At 37.9% G+C, this 24,651-nt stretch overlaps 5 protein-coding genes across 7 annotated transcripts; 3 read left to right on the top strand and 2 right to left on the bottom strand.

Moving 5' to 3' along the window:
• Positions 1-1,469: 1,469 nt before the first annotated feature.
• LOC125206051 (dnaJ homolog subfamily C member 2-like) lies at positions 1,470-5,828 on the bottom strand. 3 transcript variants are annotated; one of them, XR_007173893.1, is made up of 4 exons: positions 5,664-5,828; positions 3,031-5,392; positions 2,469-2,627; positions 1,470-2,408 (listed from the first exon to the last, which is right to left on the bottom strand). XR_007173893.1 is itself a non-coding variant. In XM_048105338.1 (2 exons), the coding sequence occupies exon 2, from the start codon at positions 5,388-5,390 to the stop codon at positions 3,147-3,149; it is 2,244 nt and encodes a 747-aa protein (XP_047961295.1). In that variant the 5' UTR covers positions 5,391-5,392; positions 5,664-5,828; the 3' UTR covers positions 2,954-3,146. The 3 variants fall into 3 exon arrangements, 1 of the variants encoding a protein (XP_047961295.1); XR_007173894.1 differs by having other exon boundaries at positions 1,470-2,627; XM_048105338.1 differs by lacking the exons at positions 1,470-2,408; positions 2,469-2,627 and having other exon boundaries at positions 2,954-5,392.
• LOC125206069 (transcription factor MYBS1-like) lies at positions 1,508-2,726 on the top strand. The gene is made up of 2 exons (XM_048105354.1): positions 1,508-2,082; positions 2,149-2,726. The coding sequence occupies exons 1-2, from the start codon at positions 1,508-1,510 to the stop codon at positions 2,624-2,626; spliced, it is 1,053 nt and encodes a 350-aa protein (XP_047961311.1). The 3' UTR covers positions 2,627-2,726.
• A 598-nt stretch (positions 5,829-6,426) lies between the features above and the next one.
• On the bottom strand, positions 6,427-12,701 carry LOC125202363 (lipase lipl-1). The gene is made up of 9 exons (XM_048100745.1): positions 12,474-12,701; positions 11,161-11,334; positions 10,324-10,714; positions 9,544-9,785; positions 9,096-9,164; positions 8,922-8,978; positions 8,094-8,146; positions 7,926-8,001; positions 6,427-7,716 (listed from the first exon to the last, which is right to left on the bottom strand). Exons 1-9 carry the CDS (start codon positions 12,512-12,514, stop codon positions 6,762-6,764), a joined length of 2,058 nt encoding a protein of 685 aa, XP_047956702.1. The 5' UTR covers positions 12,515-12,701; the 3' UTR covers positions 6,427-6,761.
• Positions 12,702-15,697: 2,996 nt separating this feature from the next.
• Positions 15,698-17,341, top strand: LOC125202035 (protein ASPARTIC PROTEASE IN GUARD CELL 1-like). Its single transcript, XM_048100344.1, has one exon. It carries the CDS (start codon positions 15,757-15,759, stop codon positions 17,236-17,238), a length of 1,482 nt encoding a protein of 493 aa, XP_047956301.1. The 5' UTR covers positions 15,698-15,756; the 3' UTR covers positions 17,239-17,341.
• A 5,046-nt stretch (positions 17,342-22,387) lies between these two features.
• On the top strand, positions 22,388-24,022 carry LOC125201629 (protein ASPARTIC PROTEASE IN GUARD CELL 1-like). Its single transcript, XM_048099818.1, has 2 exons — positions 22,388-23,056; positions 23,132-24,022. Exons 1-2 carry the CDS (start codon positions 22,412-22,414, stop codon positions 23,912-23,914), a joined length of 1,428 nt encoding a protein of 475 aa, XP_047955775.1. The 5' UTR covers positions 22,388-22,411; the 3' UTR covers positions 23,915-24,022.
• The last annotated feature ends 629 nt before the right edge of the window (positions 24,023-24,651 follow it).

The following is a 24,651-nucleotide window of genomic DNA, read 5'->3' on the forward strand; positions in this document are numbered from 1 at the left end:
TATGGTATTAGTCTTCCAACAAATTGCTGCTAGTGATAGTTTTTACTCTTTCGTCTATGCCCTCCTCGAATCACTTGCACACGAATCAATACTATGCGATATGTAGAATTAGCATGATGTAGCTCTTGGGAATCGATGGTTCTCAGCCGTTGATTGAACATGATGATATCTGAAATGGCTGTGGAAATCTGAAGTTGAATGGAGAAAGTAAGGTCTAATATTGTTAAGAGTTGGTTCGTGTTTAATTTTCTCATTTCCATGAATGAAATATGACTTGTATTGTCTTCCAACTTTTGATATGAAGGGAGTTTATTGAGCTTTGACAGCTTAGATAGAGTTGAAGTCGACTTGGATTCCATATTTAAGCAGGCTAACGAAATGTGTTTTCTCTATTTTAATTGCCTGATTTTATTATTATGGAGAAATATTTTATTGGTGTCTTGTGTTTCTTTTCATACTGCCCAATAATATAGATAAGGAAGAAAACTTTGTCTTGAGATATTATTGTAAATTTGTAACCAAAGGTTTAATTGGGCTTATGATATATTCTTGAATTTTAAATTTTGGTAGGGCTTGCCCACTGTTGAAAAATGTTGAAATTTCTTTCTTTAAAAGAAACGTTGAAATTTAAAGAGATCAGATTACAGGGTTAAAAAGCTAACTTTTGATATTTATGTAGATTAAAATATAGAATTAGTAGTACTTTATTTTATTCCGAATCATTAAAATATTTAAAACATCGCTTGATTGAAAGCGACACACAAATTCAGTAAATAAAGATTTATTTATTCCTGGTAGCGTTAGTGAGAGAATATTTCTTGTGTATATATAACTCCAAATTCCATCCCAGTCATACAACGTGTTGCTATCAAAATTTCAAAATCTAATAGAAATATGCAATTCACCATACATTTAGTAACATATAATAGTGGCTGAGATAGAATGTTAAGCAATTTAACCAAACAAGATTAATAAACCAGTTGTTAATTGGAGTAGTCGATATGACTTAATGTACACTATTTAGGCAGCGCGCATTAATTACAATTAGAGCGACGCTTTTGTTGTTTAGGCAAATTGCAAAATACAAAAACCCAAAATGTGTTAATCTCACTAAGCAGCCCATTAATAATACACACCACAATTATCTTACCTCTTTCTCTTTGTTATAGTGGAAATGATCTCAACCCCTGTACATGGTCTTACGATTTTGCAGAGACCTATGTATTTGGTAAATAGTCACCTAGGCTTGGCCATCTGACCCATTGGTGTAAATAAGAATCAAGTATTTGACAAAGATACTCCAATTCTATCTCTTCTATACCAAAAGAGGTTATCTATTATATTTGGTGCTACTATCTCCTGCTACACACTATAAACTCATTTTATAATGCGTATAGCAGGAGATGTAATATCAAACGTAGTAGCTATCATTTTAAAAGAAATTGGAGAGTAAAATCAGGATATAGATGAAAGTAGAAATGCAATGATTTTGTAATATATATGACAAATGCACCCATCCCATGGAGTCGCACTAGTGACAGGTGGTCCTTCTCTTCCATTAATGCTTATCTTGCATTCCTCCTCTCCTTATTCCTGCAACTCCCTCTCTCCACCATCTCCAACAATTCTTGAGCTCTCAACATATACATACGTATATACACACACACACGCGCGCATGTCGGGAGGTTGGTCGGGAGGTGGGTGGAGCCGGGAAGAAGAGAAGGAATTTGAGAACGGCATTGCCATGCACTGGAACGAGGAATGCAAGGAACAAAGCTGGACCAAGATTGCTTCAATGGTTCCCACCAAAAGCATTCTTGAATTAAAGCATCACTACATGCTTCTTCTTGAAGATGTAGCTGCCATTGAAGCTGGGAATGTGCCATTACCTAACTACAATACAAATATTGCAACAGCTTCATCTTCTTCTTATAAAGACCACCCCTTTCATCAGAAAGATAAGCCCTTTTCCAACTCTAGTTTCTCTCCTGTGGAGCCCAGCGCCGGCAAGGGTGGCGGAAGCGCCAGCCGGTCAGAGCAAGAGCGGCGGAAGGGGATTCCGTGGACCGAAGAGGAGCACAGGTACTTTTATACTTTTACCCTCTAAATTCTAATGGCCCAAATGTTCAACTTTTTTGTGTGATGCAGGTTGTTTTTACTGGGGTTGGACAAGTTTGGGAAAGGGGATTGGAGGAGCATTTCAAGAAACTATGTGATTTCAAGAACTCCAACGCAGGTGGCAAGCCATGCCCAGAAATACTTCATCCGTTTGAACTCCATGAACAGGGACAGGAGGAGGTCCAGCATCCACGATATCACCAGCGTCAACGGCGAGGAGGTTCCATCGTCGGCCCACCTGGCGCCGCTCGTAACCGGCCAACACCCCCATCCCCCACCAGCCGCTCCGCCTGCAATGAAGCATCATCAGAGGCCAAACATGCATGGATTAGGCATGTACGGCGGAGCACCTGTGGGGCAGCCGGTGGCTGTTCCTCCCGGCCGTCACATGGCTCCTGCAGTAGGCACTCCAGTGATGATGCCTCCAGGGCACCACCACCACCAACCATCTTATGTTCTTCCACTCGGTTGTCCCATGCCACCGCCACCTCAGCCACCCATCAATTAAACTAAGAAAACAAAACTGTTCAGGCCTAACTTGCAGAGAACAATTTTGCCCAAGTTGCTTAAAAAGCAGAGAAACTAACAGGAATAATGTTTTTTTTTCACTTTCTTTTTATCTGTAAATAACAGATATATGAAAGTGCGTTTAGAGCAATGAATGTGTCATTTAAAAGGATGATCGTTCAATAAGTTTCTTCCCATTATGTTAACAGCCCAAAATATGCGACAAAAAACAGAATCATATAATAGAATAAGCACAGATATAAATGAAATATGTCAAGAACCATCAAGTAGAATAATGCTCTGTAGTAATTTAAAGAAAAATAAAGAATTGAGAACAAAAAAGACATGAATAACTCTCTGCTCGTACAAAACTGCACCATATGCAAAATGGCAAGTTTCCATTACCCTTAAGAAGTGACAACAATAACAGTCATAGGAATGGTGTTGTAAGAGAAGCTGCTGCTGCGAGTCCCCAAGACTTGTTCCATCTCCACGACCAAATAATAACATGATTGTAAAAACTAAGCTGTGTTTTTCTTGCTCCTAAAGCTCTCTTTTAGAGATGCAAACTTTTTCTTACAGTGATTCACTGTTTTCCCTGGAACTGCTGCAGCAATGCGCTCCCATCGCTGGTTAGTGTCTTTTGGGAAGGTTTTCAGTGCTTGGATCAATGCTTTCTCCTGGACATCGGACCACATGTCTGCATCAGAACTAGATGAAATGTCGTTTACAGCAGCGTCACTGTCAGCTGAGGCCTTGGTCGTTTCCTCGTTCTGACTGGACGAGTCCTTCAAATCCTTCGGGTCCTCAGTGCCTCTGTCTGCCACATCGTTGCTCCTGAAGCTGTCCTTCATCATAGTGATTTTCTTCTTACATTGAGCCACAGTTTTTCCGGGAACTGCAGCTGAAACTCGTTCCCAGCGCTGGTTAGTGTCCTTTGGGAAGGTTTTCAGAGCTTGGACTAAAGCTTTTTCCTGGACAACGGACCATGAATCTTGGTCTGAGGAAACTCCATTTGCAGCAGTACTGTCGCCAGAGCTCAGATTGTTTACACTAGAATTTGATGACTCTGGCAAATTATCAGGAGCTGAAGATTGACTCTCCTCAATGTTAATGGGCGTGCCCTTAACCTCCTCCCTAGTTGTGAGAGGAGATACTATCGTGGGCGTAGGCTTTCTTTTCTCAAGGAAGGAGTCAAAAGCTTTAGCAGAATCTGGCTTCTGTAAAAGTACTGTTTTTGTAGCCTTGAGAATCTCTTCCACAGACCGACCAGTACCAATATATTCAGAGATCACTTCCCACCTTCGAGAAGTTCCTTTAGGAAATTTCAGCATTCCCTTCCTCAAAAGATCAATCTCTTCTTTAGACCAAGGTTTTTCTCTTTTCTCATAGCTGCTGTAAGTAGCATGTCCATTCATAGCTACAGAACCATTCGGTTTAGAATTTGTTTCAACTTCCTTCACATCCTTCGGTTTCTGATCGGTGTTGAGACACTCGGCTAGGAGATTTCCGCTCTCAACCAATTCCTTCCCTTCTATCCGATCACATAGACTTTTGAGCTGATCTTTATCATAAGATGAGCAAAGACTTTCCACATCATCAGCAGTAAGACCATGCAAATGCTGGGACAAAATAGGTGCTGAAAGTGTTCGAAGACGGGTCCGTTCTTTGCGAAGGAGCTTCTTTTCTTTCTCCTTGATCTTTCTCTGATTTGAAGCAGCTTCAGCGGCCCTTTTCTCCTCCTCCTCTTTCCGTTTCTTCTCCTCTTCAATAATTCTAGCTGCTTCTTCCTCCTGCATTTTCTTGGCCAAAACCTTTGCCTCCCTTTTCCTTACCTTCTCAGCTTTCAGATCTTCTTTTCTTCTCAAAATTCGCGGGTCTCGTTTGTAGGCATTATCAACAAGAGTGCGTATACGTGCATATTCTTCTTTCCTTGCCTTCTCCGAAAGTTTAGCATTTTGCCTTTCCATATACCTTTTGTCTTCACGGGACTCAGCTTGCTCCAGATCATACTCATCAGCATGAGGAAACTCCCTCCAGCTCTTGAATGCATACCAAAAGTCATAGAAAGCATCCACTTCTTTGATTGGGCTTTTATCATCTCCCAAAGTCGGGACAGCCTGGTTAACAGACCAGCGTCCATTCCTCAAGAAGGCAGGTCCAAAGACCTTGTAGAAGTCCTGTGGTGCGCAGTCAACGGGAATTTCATCATCAAACTCATCTGTGGAATCATAGATTCTTCTCTTGACAGGGTCTATCAGCACCTCATATGACTCCTGAATGGCCTTGAACAGACTCTCTATCTCATCCTTCTTTGCCTGCTTCGCATCCTCAGTTTTCTCGAGGAGCAAAAGAGCAGCCTGCTTGTCAGGATGATGTCTCAGAGCTGCCTCACGATAACTTTTCCTTATCTGATCTTCAGTTGCCAGATACCTCAAATGACTCAACCCCAACAAGGCATAATGATCTTGCTGCTTTGAATCACCGCCAGATTTCTTCTTTCCTTTGTAAGACTCTGATGATTGAACATAAACATTCTCTTTCTCCTCCGGAACTGTCTTGCCATCATCTTTGTCCTTGTCATCCACCACCACAAAGTGGCCTGACAGCTTAAGAGCAGCATCATGGAAGGCATGCCCTGCTGGTTCTCGATGCACCTTAATCGGAAGGCAATTTGAGCAAACTATGATTGGCTTGCCATCCACAATTTCCTCAGAGTACGTAATCAGAAGCATGCTTTTCCTTTTCCGAGAAGCAATTTCCATCACTATACACATAAAACATATCCAGAATAAGCTACCAATGCATCTAACTAAAGAAAAATACAGATAATGCACAGGACAACAAAAAACAATTTACTAACATAAAGCAGAAAAACAACTCCAGAACACGAAATACACGCCGCACACCGAAATAACAAATCAAACAAGCAAGGTTAAATCAAAGCATTCAGCTCAATTCGACTATTCAACGATTCAAAAAAGTACTCATAAACAAACAAGCAAAATATATTTCTCATTGGAGAAAATTAAACATACGTGTGGTAATCGATAATCTACAACGAGCGCTCCAAGCATGAAGTAATCCGTCTCCGCCGTTTCAACCGTTGCCGCCGCCGGAAGTATGGAAGGAAGGGGAGCTAGGGTTTCTGTGATTGCTATGCGACGTCGCGACGAGGCAAAGCATACACAGGAGAGAGGTTTAAAACGAGAGGCCAACGCCTATATATATGGCGCCGTCAGTTAGCATTTGTTGGGCCCAAAATAAGATGGGCTTTTTATGTATTTATCGTTATCTAAGATTAGTCATTCGCTCTCTATTTTTAATACTGGTTGGTATTTTTTGTTTTTTTTTTTCCTCTTCACACCAATTTTGATATGAAGAATTACAATATAGGCCCAATTTTATGATTTATTCCAATTTTCCATATGGGAGTGGTTTTCTTGTGAAATTCTTTAAAAATGAAAATTCAGATAACTACAAAATCATACCAATTTACTGATATAATAATATCAATTGGTATCATAAAACATATCAAATCCTTATATTGAGTTAGGAAATCTAATACTTATGAAGCAACGTATTGATATTATGTCCGGAGCTGAGGTGATATATTTTGTGATACCAACTAATACTAATGTATAAGTGAATGGATATAATTATGTATTTTAACTTTTTAAAAAAATTCAAAAGTGAATCATCTCCATTTCAATATATGTATAGATAACAAAACCTAGTGGAGTAGTAACTTTTACGAACGAATCAAAATTAAAAAGTGGACGTAAGAAGTACTGTATAAAATTTTTAAAAAAACAAAAAAATAGTTTGAATTTTTATTATAATAGTACAACATACATCAACTCAAGAATATCGTGAGGTCTAAAAGTTACATGCATCACACTTTTGACATAATACAACAAAAACTAGAGGTGCTTGCTATTAGCTCCAAACAACATAATACAACACTGACGTCTCTAGTTTTCTATTCCCAGGAGAAAAAAAGGAGAGAAGAGGAAACTGAGACCTAAGTTGGCTTAAATCTTCACTAACAACACCAAGCCCTCCCAACTCTATCTCTTTCTATGTATGTACATAGGTTTAACATCTCCTACAATGAGGAGATAAACAACCAGTTCTCACGTGTTCACTTTGGCTGCTTTCACCTGCAGATCTTTCCTCTTCACCTTGATGGACTTAGTCCTGTTCATCTGCTTCGAGGGCGCGCCCACCAGCAGCAGGCGCGACATCACGTAGGATAAGAGCTCCTCGCGGTGAGAGAATGTGAAGTCCAAGTGCGCATACTCGAACTCGCTGAAGGACACCTCCACTCCCGCATCCTTCATCACAGTGTAGTGGTTCCTCACCATGGATGGCTTGATCACCCGGTCCTTCCTCCCGGCCACGAGATCGACAGGGATGTCGATCAAGCTGTAGAACTCCCCCAGGTTCAACGGCCCCGGGGTACCATACACCTCTGTGTTTGCAGCCCGACTGCCATAGTCGAACATTGCAAACTTCTTCGTGCGCTTCATCTGCGCTAGATGCATCGCCACCCTGAACGCGACGCCTGGCATGTCGTTCATGTTGTAGTGAGGTAGACCTAAGACCCCGACCCAGTTTGAGCTGTCGCCACCGACGACATAACTCATGAGGGTCTGTACCAGTCCCCCAACCGCGGGTAAGTTGTGGAAGTCGCGAGCCAACTTATTTAGCAGCATACGGAAAAACCTAGTGGGAATATAGAAGGCTGGCAGGAAAGGTGCCAAGAGAGGAGAAATCAGAGAAAATAAGTACTCTGATACAGTGAATACAACGGTAGAATCATGGTGGAAACCAGCCGGTGAGAGTAGGATCATTCTGGACAGCCTGTGGGGTGTTTCCTCTATCCGACGAGTTATAACGTACATCAAAATGGCAGCTCCTCCCAGGCTGTGACAAATTGCACAGAGTTTGTATGGTTGATCAGTGTTACTTTCTTCCTTGGGATCAGATTTGCGAGGCTTCAGTTCAGAAATCTTAATTTCGTTTATTTTCTCCACCATTGCTGGTATATCTCGAGTCCCATGCTCATTGATTGAGTATTTCCAATATCTGCATAAGTTCAGTTTAATCAGGAATGTTAAGAAAAGGTTAAACCAAATAATAAGGTCAAACCTCCAAAAAAAGGCACTAGACATAATAAACAATACCATAGAACAGCAATAGAACAATCTTTGCTACCTTTATATTGTTGGAGCTTAATATATACTTACTCTATATGATTATCTGATATTTAAATTGTCAAAATAGGAGCCACTTACTGCCGGGATGAGATTTTTGTGTTGATGTGTTCTCTCGAAACTAATCCGCGAAAGTTTCCAAGAAAAACATCATAACCTTCATATGAGCGGGAAAGAAAATCAATAGCACAAATTATACTTGCTATATATGTTCAAGAACCGAGTTTAGCTTTTGGATATTGTACAAACCTTGATCAAAGGCTGCAAAAGCAGGAGAACCGACGACACCATTTGCCACCCAACTGTAAAAATTAAATACTACTGTTAGAATATAGGTAAAATACAACAAAATCATTTGGAGGAATAAAAATAACAACACAATTAAAATTCACAATGCATTACTTCATAAGACATGTCAAATAATTAGGAACTATTAAGAGTAAATCCAATACTAATAATTACATTTAGACTTCAAAGTTCAGTTAATCATAATGAAATAAAACCTTCCCGTCACACACCTCAAAGAATGATCTGATGGTAAACTGGGATTTTTTTTTTTTTTAAGTTTGTTGGTTATCTGGTTTTGTTATGTACGGAGTACGATGTAGTAGTATAACATATACAGTATGAAACACAAATAGACATAAAATTGATGCTGGTAGCCCAAGGTTAACTTCATATTCTATATCTTTTTTGTTCATCTTACATCTGTTTGTAATCCAGAAACTTAATCTTTTTTTGTTCTTTCTATTCCCCGGCTAAGAATATTAGGCAGTCGCATTATAACAAAGTGAATGATATGATGATGCTAGATGATTCAAAAATAAGAAGAAAATTTAAAAACGTGCTATTCATTAGAGCAGACACAGTAATTGGATATTGCCAGAAACATTTTCCGAGGTCCAATACAAATATGGTAGATAACATATCCAATTCAACGTGAGCTGTAGCCTTGCATGTAGTGGAGGCCATTAAAATAGATTAAACTTACCATTTCATCGTTAAGTAGAAGACATTACAGATGATAACAGGTTTTATAAACTACTATCATCATTACAGATCTATGACATAACTCACCCCATAGATGAATCTAATATTCCATGCTGCAGATAGACAACTTTTCGTGAATCTCTCCTGCAATAATTTTACAAACATCAAAATGCAATTTTATTATTCCTTTTTCAGGAGGTAAAGGGCTACTGATAAAAATTGCATAAAAATAACAACTGATCACGTGTTTTGCTCACTAACCTTGGCATCCTTTCCAGATGAAGTACGTATCCATCAGCTGTAACCACACGGATAGCTTCATAAGGATACCTAAACCAGAAAAAGATAATTGAAACCTTTTGAAGTTTATAGTTGAGGTCCTAACAAAAAGATATACGGTCGAACGTATAATTCACCGATGGCAGTGACTTTTGAAAACGACAAAAGATATAATGTAAGGCAGGGGAAGGCAGTTTGTTCTAAAGTGGAAAGCCACTAAAAAGTCAAGTTCCAAACGCCAAAAAGAACTACACATCATGACCTCAATATACAAGCACAAGTAGGCGGAATTGAGCATGAATGACAAAATGTTCAGCAAATCCTCACAAAAATGGAGCCTCGACACACAACACCATTTAGCCGCCTTATATGAAAGCACAGTAGAGGAAATGACCACAGAAAAGATAACATTAGATCACATTTCTCATACCCAAGCTCTGTTATGACATCTTGACATGTCCTGGCATCTGTATTGAGGTTGAAAGACGTTTTCCTTTCAGAAGGAGTTGGATCCTTATCTGACAGAACAGCAGTAGGGCGAAAACTGAGTTTGGAGAAGAACCACTGGCACACACTTCTCAAGGTATTTATTGGAGAAAGCACGCAATGGGCCGCCGTGTGAACAACATCAAATGCAGATTCTATGGAAAACTCAATTGCTAGGTGGAGATCCTAAAAACAAAAAAGTATGAATGAAGACATACTTAGTAACTTATGCACTATCAAAATAAAGTGCAGGCAGCTCATGGTCCAATGATAAGAAATGCACCAAATGACCATTCTTGTTATCATTTCTAATTTCAAGCATATAGGTTGAGGACTTGACAAGAAAAGGAACAGGAATAGAGATGTATATATGTCAATCAGCTGGCCCTCCTCTTATATTTCACTTTTTCGTTGAGTTGTAGTTAGTTAATCATTAAGTTGAGAGCCAGACAAGAAAAAGAAGAGGACTGGATGTACATATGTCGATCAGTCTTCAGTCAGGCAACATCATATATTTCACATTCCCATTGAGTTATAGTTAATGTATCATTCAAGCACCACAGGATTATAATCAATGAAAAGCAGTATCATAACATCAGTGCTCAAGATAGAGACCATGCTTAAGATTCTTTTGTGGCAATCGTATGCCAGGAAGAGAAAATAGTTGTAACATGGTCCCACATCATCTTGGAAAAATATTATGTAAATGAGCATTGGAGCATACCTCGACAACGCCATGTCTGCGATCAGTGGCCCGTTGAACAAATTGATCCTTGAGATTTTGCAATCTTCTAGGAGATTGTGGGACTGAAGGATAGTTTCCTGACCTCACAGGGGCTTTAGAAGTAGGAAAAGCTGATCTAATGAAATAAAGTGGTAGGAAGAAAATTAATTTCATAGGATACAAAACCCATGAAATTATAAATCTTATCCACCATATCCAGCTTCTGTTCTGTTTCGTAAAAATACTTTCTCGTGAGACTCGGGAACTATGTGACAGAGGAGACGGAGGATAAATATCACATTCTTCTCCATCGGATGAATAATCCACAGTTGAGGACGTGTCAGAATCAACAGAAACTTCATGAATGAATTTATTGAAAGACGATACGCCACTGCACACATTCAAAACATTATTTCCTGTCGATCAAGAAATACACAACCAAAAGAACAGGGTGGGTACCTAGTTATCAACTCAGACATAAATGACTATCTTCTATACCTTGTAAATTATAAATTCAAAAGCTGCACCTAAATACAAGCCTGACAAAGATATATGAAAATATCTAACCAAGCAAGTTTGAGGTTAATTTCAAAATGGGTCAGTCCCCAATCCCACACAGTCAAAATGAGGGGAAAAAATATGCAGCATGTCTCATCAATATTTTAGTACATCAGACAAAAATAGATATCCTTCACTTAGGTGTCTATTCAGTCGTTGACTGCACATTCAGGTCTATCTTCAGAAACAAATATAAGATGCTGTCATCTTCAGAGCGAATCATACACAAAGAAAATTCTGCAGTTCCTTAAAGAATTTATATAACAAAATGAAACTTACTTCTCCATCCAACGAGGAAGTCGAGGTCCACGAAAAGTTGGCCTAAGCTCCCAACCATGAATGCCTTCAAGAATAGAAGTCTTTCCAGGCAAAATAGACAATAATAAAGCTGACACTCCATTTATAAATCTTACAATATTGTGCAGAGATTCATATGTGATCGTCTTTACCGACCTAAATCATATCAACAGGGAAAAGAACCACAGTTGTAAGATGGCTGGTGTATCATAATGTCTTCCGTGCAGAAAAAATATAAAAAGGAGAAGAAATGGGTCAGAAAAGAATCATCATAAAATGTACGTATGGAAGCTTGAGAATCACTTCAACAACTTCAAGGTAACTACTGACATCTTGTAAAGGAGGACAGATCCAGAACTACCAAAATAATTTTTTTCAATAGTTTGTGGTCTGGAACTCATTCACAAACGAATGTGAAGATATGCTGTATCACGCAGTATGAAGTATTTCCCACAAGTAGCATGGTGCAATTCATGTTGTTTTTACATGCCTTACTGCACAAATGCTCCCTCTTGATAAAATGATAAATTTATCCTGAATGTGAATGCTTAATTTGTACATCAAGTGAATGTATTACATACTTTATCACAAAGAACATCCCTCAGCAGCTCAGCATAAACAATGCTTGCACTCGGTGGATATTGATCGTAGCACATGCAAAAATATCCATCACGTTTAAACAATAGAAGGCATTATTCTACTTTGCTGGACATATTTCATTCTTCTCGTATTCATGTCTAACCATTCGCTGCCTCTGGTGAACATAAAACGCTCCATTTTGATTTCCGGACATTCATATACATTGTCAACTTCACATTAAGACCAAACAAATTCATTTTGTCCTGCCACTCAATGCAATAAAATATACTCCACTAATTCCCCCCAAATATCCAATCCATTCAACAAACAAGACTAATACGTGTTGATTCAGCGACATATGCATTCACAGCAGCTCCTCATCCAATACGTAAATCTGACTCAATTTCTGCAAACCTGTCTCCATATAGACCCCTCTAAACACCAGCTAATTACAATAATTCTCAAATTAATTTAATCCTCTGTCTCAAGCCACAGCTTTCCATCAATGAAGAGAAAACACACAATGATAATCAACATAATTCTACAAACAGAAATTAAAATGAACCAAAATTTGCAACTAAATAGAATAGGAAACAGCTCCCTGATAAAACCATATTGATCACCAAAACCAAACCCCAAATTAATCAAACAAATTACGAAATCCTCAAAAATCAATAATGCGCGCGAAACGAGGAAGGAGGGGAGAGAATACTGACTCTTTGGTTACAGCGAGAACATTGTCAACAGCCCTTTGCATCGCAATCGGTATTCTGCTCCTCTGTTTTTTAGTTTTTTTGGTTTGTCTGGAAGAAAATTCCCAAAATAGTGCAGGAAATTATCCAGGAGGATACGAATCAAGGAAGAAATAGAGGGAATTGTGGAAGAAGAATAGGGATTGACAGTCGATTGTTGTCGACGGATTAAGGCTTCATTATTCATCCAAACCAAACAATAAAATGTAACCAACTTTTGTTACGTGGTGCTTATGGCTGTTGTGGTCGGTTATACCAATTTCCCTTTTTTTCTTTATTTTGCAACTCCATCGTTCACAACAATAATTTCTTTTTCCATTGAGTTTTATTTTATAAAAAATGAATCAATTTTCATTTTTATTATTCGTTAACAATACTATAATCATTTTTTTTTTATCTCTATCTCTCATACTTTATCAACTTTATATTAAAACTTTCGAATATGTAGTAATTTATCAACTTTATATTAAAATTCCCTAAATCTCTAGTATAGCAGTAAGAGGATAAATTATGTCAATCTCTGTTGTATTACTGTACCTTGTAGGCTTGTACTCATAAAAAAGTCATCACAATAAACGAAACCCAATACTTTCTCTGTTCTACTGTAATAGACGCATTTCATTTTGCGCACTCATTTTGAAAAAATAATTATAAATAATTTAAGTGGAGAAAAAGTAAAATAAAAAAGAGAATATTATAGATAAGACTTTTCTCTATATTATTCTCAGTCTTACTTTATTCTTCCTCTATTTTAACTATTTAATATTATTTTTTTAAAACGATTCCAGAAAATGAAATACCCCTATTACCTCTCTTAAGAAAAACCTAAGATCTAACGTGCAATAATCTAATTGAAGACCATCAGACTAGAAATAATGTCCTTAGTTTGAAAGACGGTTGGCCATAAATTAATGGGGCTAACCTGCTCCTGAAAGTAGCAACCACACCTGATCAATTTTTGTGTGGCTCAATTAATTTTAGCGGTTATGAAGTTGTAATTAATATTTTATACACTCGTATATTATAACTTTAAAAAACATGAAGTGGCATAATTAATGGTATGGTTTGTTAGTAACTTAAAATAAGTACAATATTATATATACTCCGCACACACGATTCTAAAAGATAAATAAATGATTCAATTCACACATTGGTTCCGTTCCTCTTAAATGTCAACTGTATTGTTCTCAGCTAATATGAAATGTGTAAACGCTTACGTCAATAGGACGAGCTTCCCACGGTCTAGATTTACAAGAAAATCGTAATTATAAAGAAATTATCTCAAAATAAAAATTCCGATATAATATATATGTACCATTGAATTTTTATTCAACTATCTTCATCATAGTATTAATATTAGTGCGGCTCCACAATTATATGATATCACCTATAAAATTGTACTCATTTGTATACAATGATAGGAGAGCAGTAGAGCACCACTTAAGTTCAGTCCACACATTTCCCCCTATTATTATTAGTGATTTTAAAAATAATTGCTGTCGTTATTGAATGATTCTTATATGTACACTTTGGATAAATATATTTTTTTACAAATGGTTTAATAAATGTAACAAAGTTTTTGCCTTGGTTGGGCTCTGAGATTTAAAACCCACTAAATTCTGGGCCTGTCCGGGCCCGACAATGAAGACCAATAATAGTCTTATGGACTCGGTTCGACCAAATGTTAGGCATAGTCAAATCTATCTTAAAATAGCATGGTCGGAATTAGCCAGTTAATAATCAAGATAATTTTCATACTATAATGAAATTAATTATTCAAGTCAAGATGGACAAGTATTTAGTTTTGTATATATAAGATGGTAGTAATTTATACAATAATTTTGTATATGTAAGATGACATGAATGCTGTGTGCTTGATACGAAAAATAAAAAACACTTAGCTTTGTATATATACTATATGCACTTCAATTTATTTTGCAATTGGATAAAGCTAACGTTACTGAAACATAGAGCCGATGATTTAAAAGGACCAACGAGTTAATTTATTTTCATATACCAATTAACCGAGAAATAAAAAATAAAAAATCACGTGACTCAAATGGAACATGACTCAAATAATTAGAGATATATGGTCATATGGAGTATTTGTTTTGTAGTAGTATATTATGAAAAAAAAAAATCATGTGATTCAAATGGAATAGAACTCAAATAATTAGAGATAAATGGAGAGTATTTGTCTTGTAGTAGTAGTATATTATGCAAAAAAATAAATCATCTGATTAAAATAGAACACTAACTCAAATAAATAGAGATAAATGTAGTACTCTCTTCGTCCCATTTTAGGAGTTTTAGTTTACTACTTTTAGCTGTCTCACTTCAGGAGTCCCGATTGAAATATTCCATAATTGGTAATAGGCCCCACATTCCACTCACATTTTTCCACTCACATTTTATTATAAAACCTCCGTCACGGCTAAGATGACACATTGCTTAGCTGGCACGAGATTTTAGGAGTTATTGGTTAAAGTGTTTAATTGGAGAGAGAATGTGGGTGTAAGTATTAAAGTAGAGAGATAAAGAAAGATGAATATTTTAATAGGAGTGAGAAAAAGTGGTTGAGTGTATTAATTGAAGAGAGAAAGTTACCAAAAAAGGAAATGTGTCATCTTAGTTGGGATAAACCAAAAAGGAAAACGTGTCATCTTAAGCGGGACGGGGGGAGTAATATATAAAAGTAGGACCCACATTCCACTATTTTTTTTTACCAACTTTTCTTTAAATTTCTTAAAATCCGTGCCGAACTCAACCGGGACTTCTAAAGTGGGACGGAGGGAGTAGTATTTATACACTGGGGTGTGTTAAGGTCATTACAGTTTATTAGTGTAAAACACATCACAAATCACAACCTTTTGATCCTTTGATTGGATGATTGTGATAAGCTAGACTATTATACCAAAAAATCTACATTATTAGTCGATGTACATTATTAGACTATAAATCTATATTATTAGACCAAATGCTACTACACTATTACCCGAGCTACAATACTAGACTAAAAAATAAAAATCTGCATTATTATATGACACGTAGCATTAATCTAACCGTTTGATCATAAGATCCAATGAATAATTGATGATTTGTGTTTTCCAAATATTTAGTGTAAAGATATAAATACTCCCCATTAAACACTAGCAAAGCGCAGGACGTATTGCGTGATCAGTGTAATAATGTGAAACAAGAGATAAGTTGGGATGTGCGTTCATTAAGTAAAAGCTTATTCGATTTCATGTCACTTTTTAGAATAAATTGCATGCTCCAACATCCATTCCTTCATCTCCAAACCCAAATCCAAACCCAAACCATGTCTATCAACAACAAACCTACTTCTTTCTCACTCACCATTTTAATTTTATCCCTCCTCCTAATCTCTCCGCCTTCATCATGCAACACCAACTTCCAAATCTTCGACGTCTCAAATTCACTACAACAAACTCGCCACATCTTCTCCCAATCCTCAATCCAACAACCAAACCACCACCACCACATCACCACCTCTCCTCCTCCCTCCCTCTCCCTACCCCTCCACTCCCTCTCCTCCGCCGCCGCCAACCACAACCACAACTACACCTCCCTCACCCTCTCCCGCCTCGCCCGCGACCAATCCCGCCTCCGCCACCTCCTCTCCAAGATCAATCCCAAATCCAAAAACCCTAATTTAAAATTCCCGGTCACCTCCGGGTTCGGGCAAGGTACTGGCGAGTACCTCGCCCGAATCGGTGTAGGCCGGCCCGCCAAACAATTCTACATCGCGATCGACACCGGAAGTGACGTCAGCTGGCTCCAGTGCCGCCCTTGCGTGACTTGCTACGCACAATCCGACCCCATCTTCAACCCTATAAACTCCGCCACCTACAAACCCCTCCCCTGCACTTCCCGCCGATGCGCCGCGCTCGATTCCTCCGCCTGCTTAAGAGGAAACTGCCTCTACCAAGTCTCCTACGGCGACGGCTCCTCCACCGTCGGAACCTTCGCCACCGAGACAATCTCCGTCGGCGAACAATCCCTGACCGTCGCAATCGGCTGCGGCCACGACAATGAAGGCCTATTCGCCGGCTCCGCCGGAATCCTAGGCCTCGGCGGCGGCAATTTATCTCTTCCTTCGCAAATCAAAGCCGCCTCATTCTCGTACTGCCTAGTCGACCGCGATTCGGAGTCATCTTCCACTCTCGATTTCAATTCCACCGCGCCGGCGGATTCAATCGTCGCGCCGATGCTGAAAAACCCCCAAATTAAAACCTACCTCTACGTCGGACTCACCGGAATCAGAGTCGGAGGGAAACCTCTCCCGATCCGGCGGCGCGCGTTCGCGATCGGGCGGCGGGGGAGGGGAGGGGTGATCGTGGACTCGGGGACGACGGTGACGAGGTTTCCGGCGGCGGTTTATGCGGGGCTGCGCAACGCGTTCAGGAATATGACGGGGGAGCTGCGGCGCGGGGGAGAGTTCTCGATTCTGGACACGTGTTACGATCTCACTGGGTTGAATTCGGTCAAAGTGCCGACGGTGTCGTTTCGGTTCAGCGGCGGGAAGAAGCTAGGGCTGCGGGCGGAGAACTACCTGATGCCGGTGGATGGGAGAGGGAAATTTTGCCTTGCGTTTGCGGGGACGGAGGAGTCGCTGTCGATCATCGGGAATATTCAGCAGCAGGGGACACGTGTCACTTTTGACCTTGCTAATAAGAAAATTGGATTTAGCCCTAATAAATGCTAGTTAGGGCTACTTGTGTGTGAACTAGAGTAAGGAAATTGAACCTAATACTTAATTTCAACAAATAAGTTCGACTACGAGCATATATAATGCTAGTACTTGATTATTTCCTTTGCTTTCGATTGATAGAGTAATTTCTTCTTCTTAACAGGATATTGACCTCTAATATCATGTAATTTTCAAAAAGTTGGATTTTTCCCATAAACTCTGAAATTGACAAATAATATCATAAACTTTATCTCGAGTTTGTTATTTCTCACCAATGAAAAAGTTTCGGAAAATAATACTTCCTCCGTCCCACAAAGATTGTCCCATTTTTCCATTTCTGTCCTACCCACAAAGTTTGTCCCATTTCACTTTTTACCATTTTTGGTAGTGGACCTCATATTCCACTAACTAATCCCTACTCACACTTTATTATAAAACTAATACTCCCTCCGTCCCAAGGAAGATGACCCCTTTCTTAGGCGGCACGGATTTTATGGAAATTGTGTTGAGGGGAAAGAGTAAGGTAAGAGAGAGGGAATAAAGAAGAGATAAATGTGTTTCTATTTTAAGTAATGGGTCATCTTAGTTGGGACAAACTAAAAAGGAAAGTGGGTCATCTTCAATGGGACGGAGGGAGTACTTTAAAAGTAGGACCCACATCCCACCAACTTTTTCAACTCACTTTCTATTACATTTCTTAAAACCCGTGCCGGGTCAAAGTGGGACTATCTTTGTGGGACGGAGGGAGTATCATGATACAAATTTTTTTCGTAATTTTTCGATAACAACTTCGAGAGTTTCAATATTTTCAATCTTTGAGAATAGTTTTTCTTAAAGCACACCCTCCAAATTTGTTCTTCAATCTATTAATATAGCTGGAAGTTTTTCACTAGTGGGAAATAAAAAATTCAGGGTAAAGTTCGTAATTTTATTTGTCAATTTCAAAGTTTATGGGAAAAATCCCAACTTTTTAAAAGTTCTATGATATTAGGTGTCAATATCAATTATTATTATTGACTTGTACGCACATGACTTGCACTAGAACACACTACAAAACTTTCAATTACTTGCATTGATTTTTTAAAATGACCAAAATCTAAAGCACAAAGGAAAACATTTTAAAGACAAAAATTTTCAATTATATTAGTATCTTTTTCTTTTATGTTTATGGTACTTTTTGTTTGAAAACATCTAAATTTCTTTGAAAGTGTAATTCATATGAATTATTTTATATATTGCCCTTATTTAATGCTCCTTATACTATATTCTTGACATTCAAATTAAGAAAGTGGGCACTAAATCGAGACCCTAAAAAATGGTGGACTATTTTCGTGTCAAACATTTTGCATTTACGGTATATATCGTTACAACAAATATAGCATATTATTACATTATTACCAAACGAATAATACCCATCAAACTTAATTGAAATAAATTGACTCTTAATATTATTCAACAACTAATAAAACAAGTCATAATTGTGGGGCTGCGCGTCATTATAAGAAAGAGCTTTAATTAATTAAAACAAACTATATAGGTGCCCCGAGAGATTTGTAGGCACAAGTTAATTTATTGCATGGCAGTAATATTTATTGCATGCCCATTATTTATAGTTTTATACAGATTGTCAAAGTAAACGCCATTTTTATTATTCCAATGGTTAACACTTAACCAACTTCTGCGCCATTCAACTAATTGTACAATTGGTGCTAGGTTTAAGTAGCTTTAAGAAAATTTATGTGAAGTTATGGAAGGATGTATTGCGCATTAGGTAGCAAACATGTTTCAATTATGTTGTTGGAATAATTGATATTCAAAATTGCTTAGTGAGTAACGGAGAGGTATTTTACGTTGGGAGCCCAAGAAGACATTTCATAGTTTTTCATCAAAATTTATGTTGGGATCAAGATAAGGAGTATGTTAAACTCACGGTTTTTTTTTTTACAAACATAAAAAAGAATCAGTTTCCTATAAATATACCAACTATGCCCACGTTTTTATTTCTAACAAGGTCTATTTTTAGTTGAAATTAACTTTTAATATTTGTAAGTTGCCACTAGTCTAAATTCCTTTGGCCAATGCTTAGTTTTAGGTTCAAGTGTGAAATTACAATATACTCCTACTATGGAAAACTCTTGATAATGCATTTCTAATGGTATGTGATACATAAATCCAAAGAAAAATAAAAATAGAGTTTTATATAAAAAACTTTCAAATTAGTTTTACTACTTTTGAAAACCAAAAATTCAATACTATGGGTGATATTAGAAATTTAATTATCATTAAGAGCTTTTTAACTATACCTTTAACTTCGGAGAATGTAATTTTTAGCTAATAAGGCCGGTAAATTTTAAATATTGTGATATAATCGAAAAGGTAACGATGGTTAAAGTCTTATAGAATATATACTTCTTCTTTTTCATTTTTGAGGCCCATTTAATAGTTGATGGGCCAAGTCAGCCCATTTTCGAGCTGATCCAGTATATAGGCATTCAACTCAGAATACAAATTCTTTCCAAATATTATTCAATGATAAGCATAAGGATTAAATTAAACTGACTTTACACCTCCTTCAAATAGAAAAAAAAAGTGACTTTACACCAAATTAATATTCCAGGACAAATTCGCTTTAAATAAACATTTTAAGACAAATTAATTATTGGGTATTTATTCCATTTTATGGGATTGATGATATTCTTTTAAGGTTCCAAAGTAAATTAAACGTGTTTAGAATGTGAAAGCTAGTTTACCAGCCATTTTACTAAATTGGTGAATTAAATAAGTCATTGTCACGACGGATTATTCGACCCTTAGGGCATATGTAATTCACTAATCATTTGTAACATTGGTGTATTCTGTTTTTTTTTTTTTTAAATTTCAAGCAAATCAAATCTTAAATGTAATCGAAAATTATATGTCAGTTTGTACTAAAAATTAAATTAAAATAGAACATACTAGTATTATTATTTTTTGAACCCGATATATCAGCAATTCTTCTTCTACTATTGTCTAAACTCTAAAGGAATATTTTGAACTTTGGCACATATTCATCATCATATATTATTTTGAACATAATTTTAAAATGACGTTGTCTTGATACTATACCTGACACATCATCTATCTTTTGTCGTTTTGATCTAGTTAAAATTTGAGTTCTTTTTTTTCTTAAATACACAAAAATTTATGTACTTACACACCGATTTTATATGTTATGGGAAAATCTTTAACTAATAGCCCATAATTTACATTTTGTTTCAAAGGTATTCATGTGAATAAATATCTTTGTATTGCTAGTGTATGACATATATGCGAATTCGATTTAGCAATTAAATAGTTTTGCTAAATGACTTTTAAATGTCTTTGCCTAATAAATTATAAGTTGTGTAATATACATACTATAAACGAGTGTGGAAAAAATGATCCCAATAAAGTGAAGAATACCAAATTTATCCTATCTTGATTTTTATATGTGAAATGTGACATGTTCACCAACTTTGTTTCCTCTTTATAGCTTTCAATGCAATTTCGACACGCACCTATATTTTTATATATTCTATAAATAAATAATATTGCGTGTATATATCTACGAAATTTGATATGAGCAGCATAATTGAGATATAATTAAATTGTGTGGATTTTCATTAGAAATTTTACATTTTCGTGAGAATGGATTTTCTTCGTTTTAGTTTCTAATACTATAAAATAACTACTCTGTAAGGATAAAACAATGAGTAATTATAGTATTGCATTTAATATTTTACCAATAAAACATGAAATAAGAAAATATAGCTAAAAATACATGCTAGTGAAATCTGGCCTTGTATGTATGCATATGTAAGTCAGTATGTGTTATCAAAAGCATATTTGCAGTTTTTTCCATATTAAACTCCAACATATTTGGTGAATATCGTTTTCCATGACAACTTACTATATTTATAAAATGGGACCATCCTTTCATAATTCATAGAGTAATAATTATTTTTGAAATCGTAAAACATGGAGTAGTAATTTTTGTTGTTACGAAAATGTTTGTCGGTCCATATGTTAAAATTTGCATGCGTGTGTTATATAGAGAGAATATGAGGCTTCCCTTTTCCTTGTTTCTATATTGCATTATTTGCAATACTTGCATCCATCATCTATATGTAAATAATTAATTACTAGTATAGTACGTATCAAAGTAATTTAAAAATTTATCAAATTTTATTTACAAAAAAAAAAATTATTTTATGTAGATTAAATTTTTGTCCATTAATTTCATGACCTCCTATGAGTAAAATCTAAATAAATTTGTAGTGTCCTTTGAAATAAAAAAAACAACAACCATAGGTAGACATTAGAATTTAGGAAATATCGTAAAATAATCCAAAGATGAATCATGAACCTTACATTAATCTATTGGTAGCAAAATAGTTATTTTTTCTTTCGTGGTATAATTATTCAAAAGAAAGCGTACAATACTTTTCAACTAATACCTTCCCAAACGGTCCAATAGCTAAGAATGTGTATCCGTATGTTTAACTTCAAACAGAATTTAAAGTTAGAAACCTAATCCATAGAGTCCAAATCTATTAATTCTAATTAATGTGAAAAAATGCATCCGAAATATAGGAAAAGTTGTACTAAAGCCTAAAGGTAGTACGAGACTAGGAATAATATTTTTGATCAAATTTATTTGCAATTATTCTACGGCGAAAGCATCCGACTATATATACATGTAATAGATTATTGATAGTATTCGTTTGAAACCAAATGATGTTTTATTTATATCTACATCACAGTGGTTAATTCATCGTTGTGATACAGATACTCACGTAGTATTATTTCTGACTACTGCTCCCTCCTCCCCTTTTTTTCATAATAATGGAGTCATTTCATTTTCTGTATTCATTTAAAAAAATGATATTAAATAATTAAAGTGGAGAGAAAGTAAAGTAAGAGAGAGAATTATGTAGAGAAGAGTTTTATTTATAATATTTTCTCTTACTTTACTTTTTTTCCCACTTTAACTATTTGTAAATATTTTTCTAAAATAAGAGCGCAAATGAAATGATTATATTATTATGGAACTACAATTTTTTTACTACTGGGACCCAATTCCAAAATCAATCCCAGTCCAAGCTGCCGTTGCTCTGCGTTATAAATTCAAGTGACATCTCCTCACCAGTCACCACCTTAAACCAAAAACATGGCCCCTCACCCTCTGTCTCTCAACCTAGCCTCCTTCATTATCTTTTCTCTCATCCTCACCTCCTCTGCCGCGGATGACGAGCACCAATTCGAGTTCATGGACGTCGCCGCCGCCCTCAACCAAGCCCGTCAAGTCTTCACTCCGGCGACAACCGTACTACCACAGCAACAACTATACGGCTCCCCCCCTCTCTCCCTAACCATCCACCCCCGCTCAACCCTCCCCTCCGCCCGCCCCACCGCCGCCAACTACACCGCCCTCACCCTCTCCCGCCTCGCCCGCGACCAATCCCGCGTCCACTCCCTCCTCCTCCGCCACTCCCTCTCCCTCTCCCGCTCCTCCGCCTCCGAATTCTCGCCCCAGCAGTTCCAGTCCCCCGTCACCTCCGGCATCCGCCTCGGCAGCGGCGAGTACTTCGCCCGCCTCGGCGTCGGCCGCCCCTCCAAGGACTTCTACATGGTCGTCGACACCGGCAGCGACATCAGCTGGCTCCAGTGCCAGCCCTGCTCCACCTGCTACGACCAAGCCGACCCCATCTTCAACCCCTCCGCTTCCGCCTCCTACCGCCCTCTCCCCTGCGCCTCCTCCCAGTGCTCCGCCCTCGAAGTCTCCGCCTGCCGCACCGACTCCTGCCTCTATCAGGTTTTACTATACATACTTATAAAGTGATATGTTAAATTAGTTTTTGAAAAATTAATTGAGCCGTGCATTACACAGGTTAGCTATGGTGATGGCTCCTACACAGTCGGCAACTTCGCCACGGAGACCGTCACATTCGGCACCACCGGCTCCGTCCCCAACGTCGCAATCGGGTGCGGCCACCACAACGAGGGATTATTCGCCGGCGCGGCCGGGCTACTAGGCCTCGGCGGCGGAACCCTATCCCTAAATTCCCAAATCAAAGCGGCCTCGTTCTCGTACTGTCTAGTAAACCGCGACTCCTCTTCTTCCTCCACTCTCGAATTCAACTCCGCCCGCGCCGCCGACGCCGTCCTCGCTCCGCTCCTCACCAATCCCCGAATCAACACCTACCACTTCGTCGCCCTCACCGGAATCAACGTCGGCGGCCGGCCGGTCAACTTCTCCCCGGACCTCCTCGCGATCGGCGGCGACGGCCGCGGCGGGGTGATCATCGACTCCGGCACGGCGGTGACGCGGCTGAGGTCGGAGGTGTATAACTCGGTGAGAGATGCCTTCGCCGGAATGGCGCGGGATCTACCGGCGGCAAGCGGGTTCTCGCTTTTCGACACGTGCTTCGATCTCTCGAGGATGACGACGGTGAGGGTGCCGACGGTGTCGCTGCAGTTTGCCGGGGGGAAGGCGGTGGCGCTGCGGCCGAGCAATTTCCTAATTCCGGTGGACGACGCCGGAAAATACTGCTTTGCGTTCGCGGGGACGAGCGGGTCGCTATCGATAATTGGCAACGTGCAGCAGCAGGGGACACGTGTCAGTTACGATTTAGCTAATAAAGTTATTGGTTTCAGCCCCAATAAATGCTAGGACTCCAATTATTACTACTATAGTAGTAGCTTATTTTTAATTTCAATAATTCTTAATCTTATTTGTACCTCAAATATAATCAAACACGGCTTCAGTTAAATTTTTGTCCTTCAAATTGTAATTATATCCTCATAAGCCACATAGTAATAATGTTAATGTAGGTGAATTTACAGCTTTTAAGTTATGGAATGTTAAAGGGTAAACTGTTAATGTTTTTTTTTAGATATTTATTGAATAGGCATGTGTGTTGTTGGTGTGATATTTAATGATGGTCCATCAGAAATAATTAAAACGCGGCGTTTCTCGTGTCGAACCCACAACCATTTAAGATTTTGACCAACTTTTTATCTTATTGGTACCAATTAAAATTGTTCTTAATTGATTGATAAACTTTATTCACATAACTCTAAATGTGGACTTTACAAACAACTAATAACATGTGAACTTATGGTTGGCGTCTACTTTAGGATCAATTCAATTTGAAATTACTCGAAATTAAACATTCATATAATATGCGTGTATAATTTTTTTTTATATACTCACAAATTGTGGCATAACCCATAATTCAAAGGGCAACTTAAGGTCAGAGGTGTAAATAAATGAATGTATTAAAAATATACTCTCTCCGTTCCACTTTAGGAATTCCGGTTTACTATTTTTGGCGTCCCACTTTAGGAATCCCGGTTGATATATTCCATAAATGGTATTAGGCCCCACATTCCACTAACTTTTTCATC

This window comes from Salvia hispanica, chromosome 1 (assembly GCF_023119035.1).
Source record: "Salvia hispanica cultivar TCC Black 2014 chromosome 1, UniMelb_Shisp_WGS_1.0, whole genome shotgun sequence".
Taxonomy (NCBI): Eukaryota; Viridiplantae; Streptophyta; class Magnoliopsida; order Lamiales; family Lamiaceae; genus Salvia; species Salvia hispanica.

Excerpts from the sequence above, each read along its gene's own strand:
- LOC125202035 (XM_048100344.1), top strand. The coding sequence starts at position 15,757 with ATGTCACTTTTTAGAATAAATTGCATGCTCCAACATCCATTCCTTCAT.
- LOC125206051 (XM_048105338.1), bottom strand. The coding sequence starts at position 5,390 with ATGGAAATTGCTTCTCGGAAAAGGAAAAGCATGCTTCTGATTACGTAC.
- LOC125206069 (XM_048105354.1), top strand. The coding sequence starts at position 1,508 with ATGCACCCATCCCATGGAGTCGCACTAGTGACAGGTGGTCCTTCTCTT. Across the intron at positions 2,083-2,148 it reads TGGACCGAAGAGGAGCACAG|GTTGTTTTTACTGGGGTTGG; the intron begins GTACTTTTATAC and ends TGTGTGATGCAG.
- LOC125201629 (XM_048099818.1), top strand. The coding sequence starts at position 22,412 with ATGGCCCCTCACCCTCTGTCTCTCAACCTAGCCTCCTTCATTATCTTT. Across the intron at positions 23,057-23,131 it reads CCGACTCCTGCCTCTATCAG|GTTAGCTATGGTGATGGCTC; the intron begins GTTTTACTATAC and ends TGCATTACACAG.
- LOC125202363 (XM_048100745.1), bottom strand. The coding sequence starts at position 12,514 with ATGCAAAGGGCTGTTGACAATGTTCTCGCTGTAACCAAAGA. Across the intron at positions 8,147-8,921 it reads ATATTAGATTCATCTATGGG|TTGGGTGGCAAATGGTGTCG; the intron begins GTGAGTTATGTC and ends TAATTTTTACAG. Across the intron at positions 8,002-8,093 it reads TTTTGCAGCCTTTGATCAAG|GTTATGATGTTTTTCTTGGA; the intron begins GTTTGTACAATA and ends GCTCATATGAAG.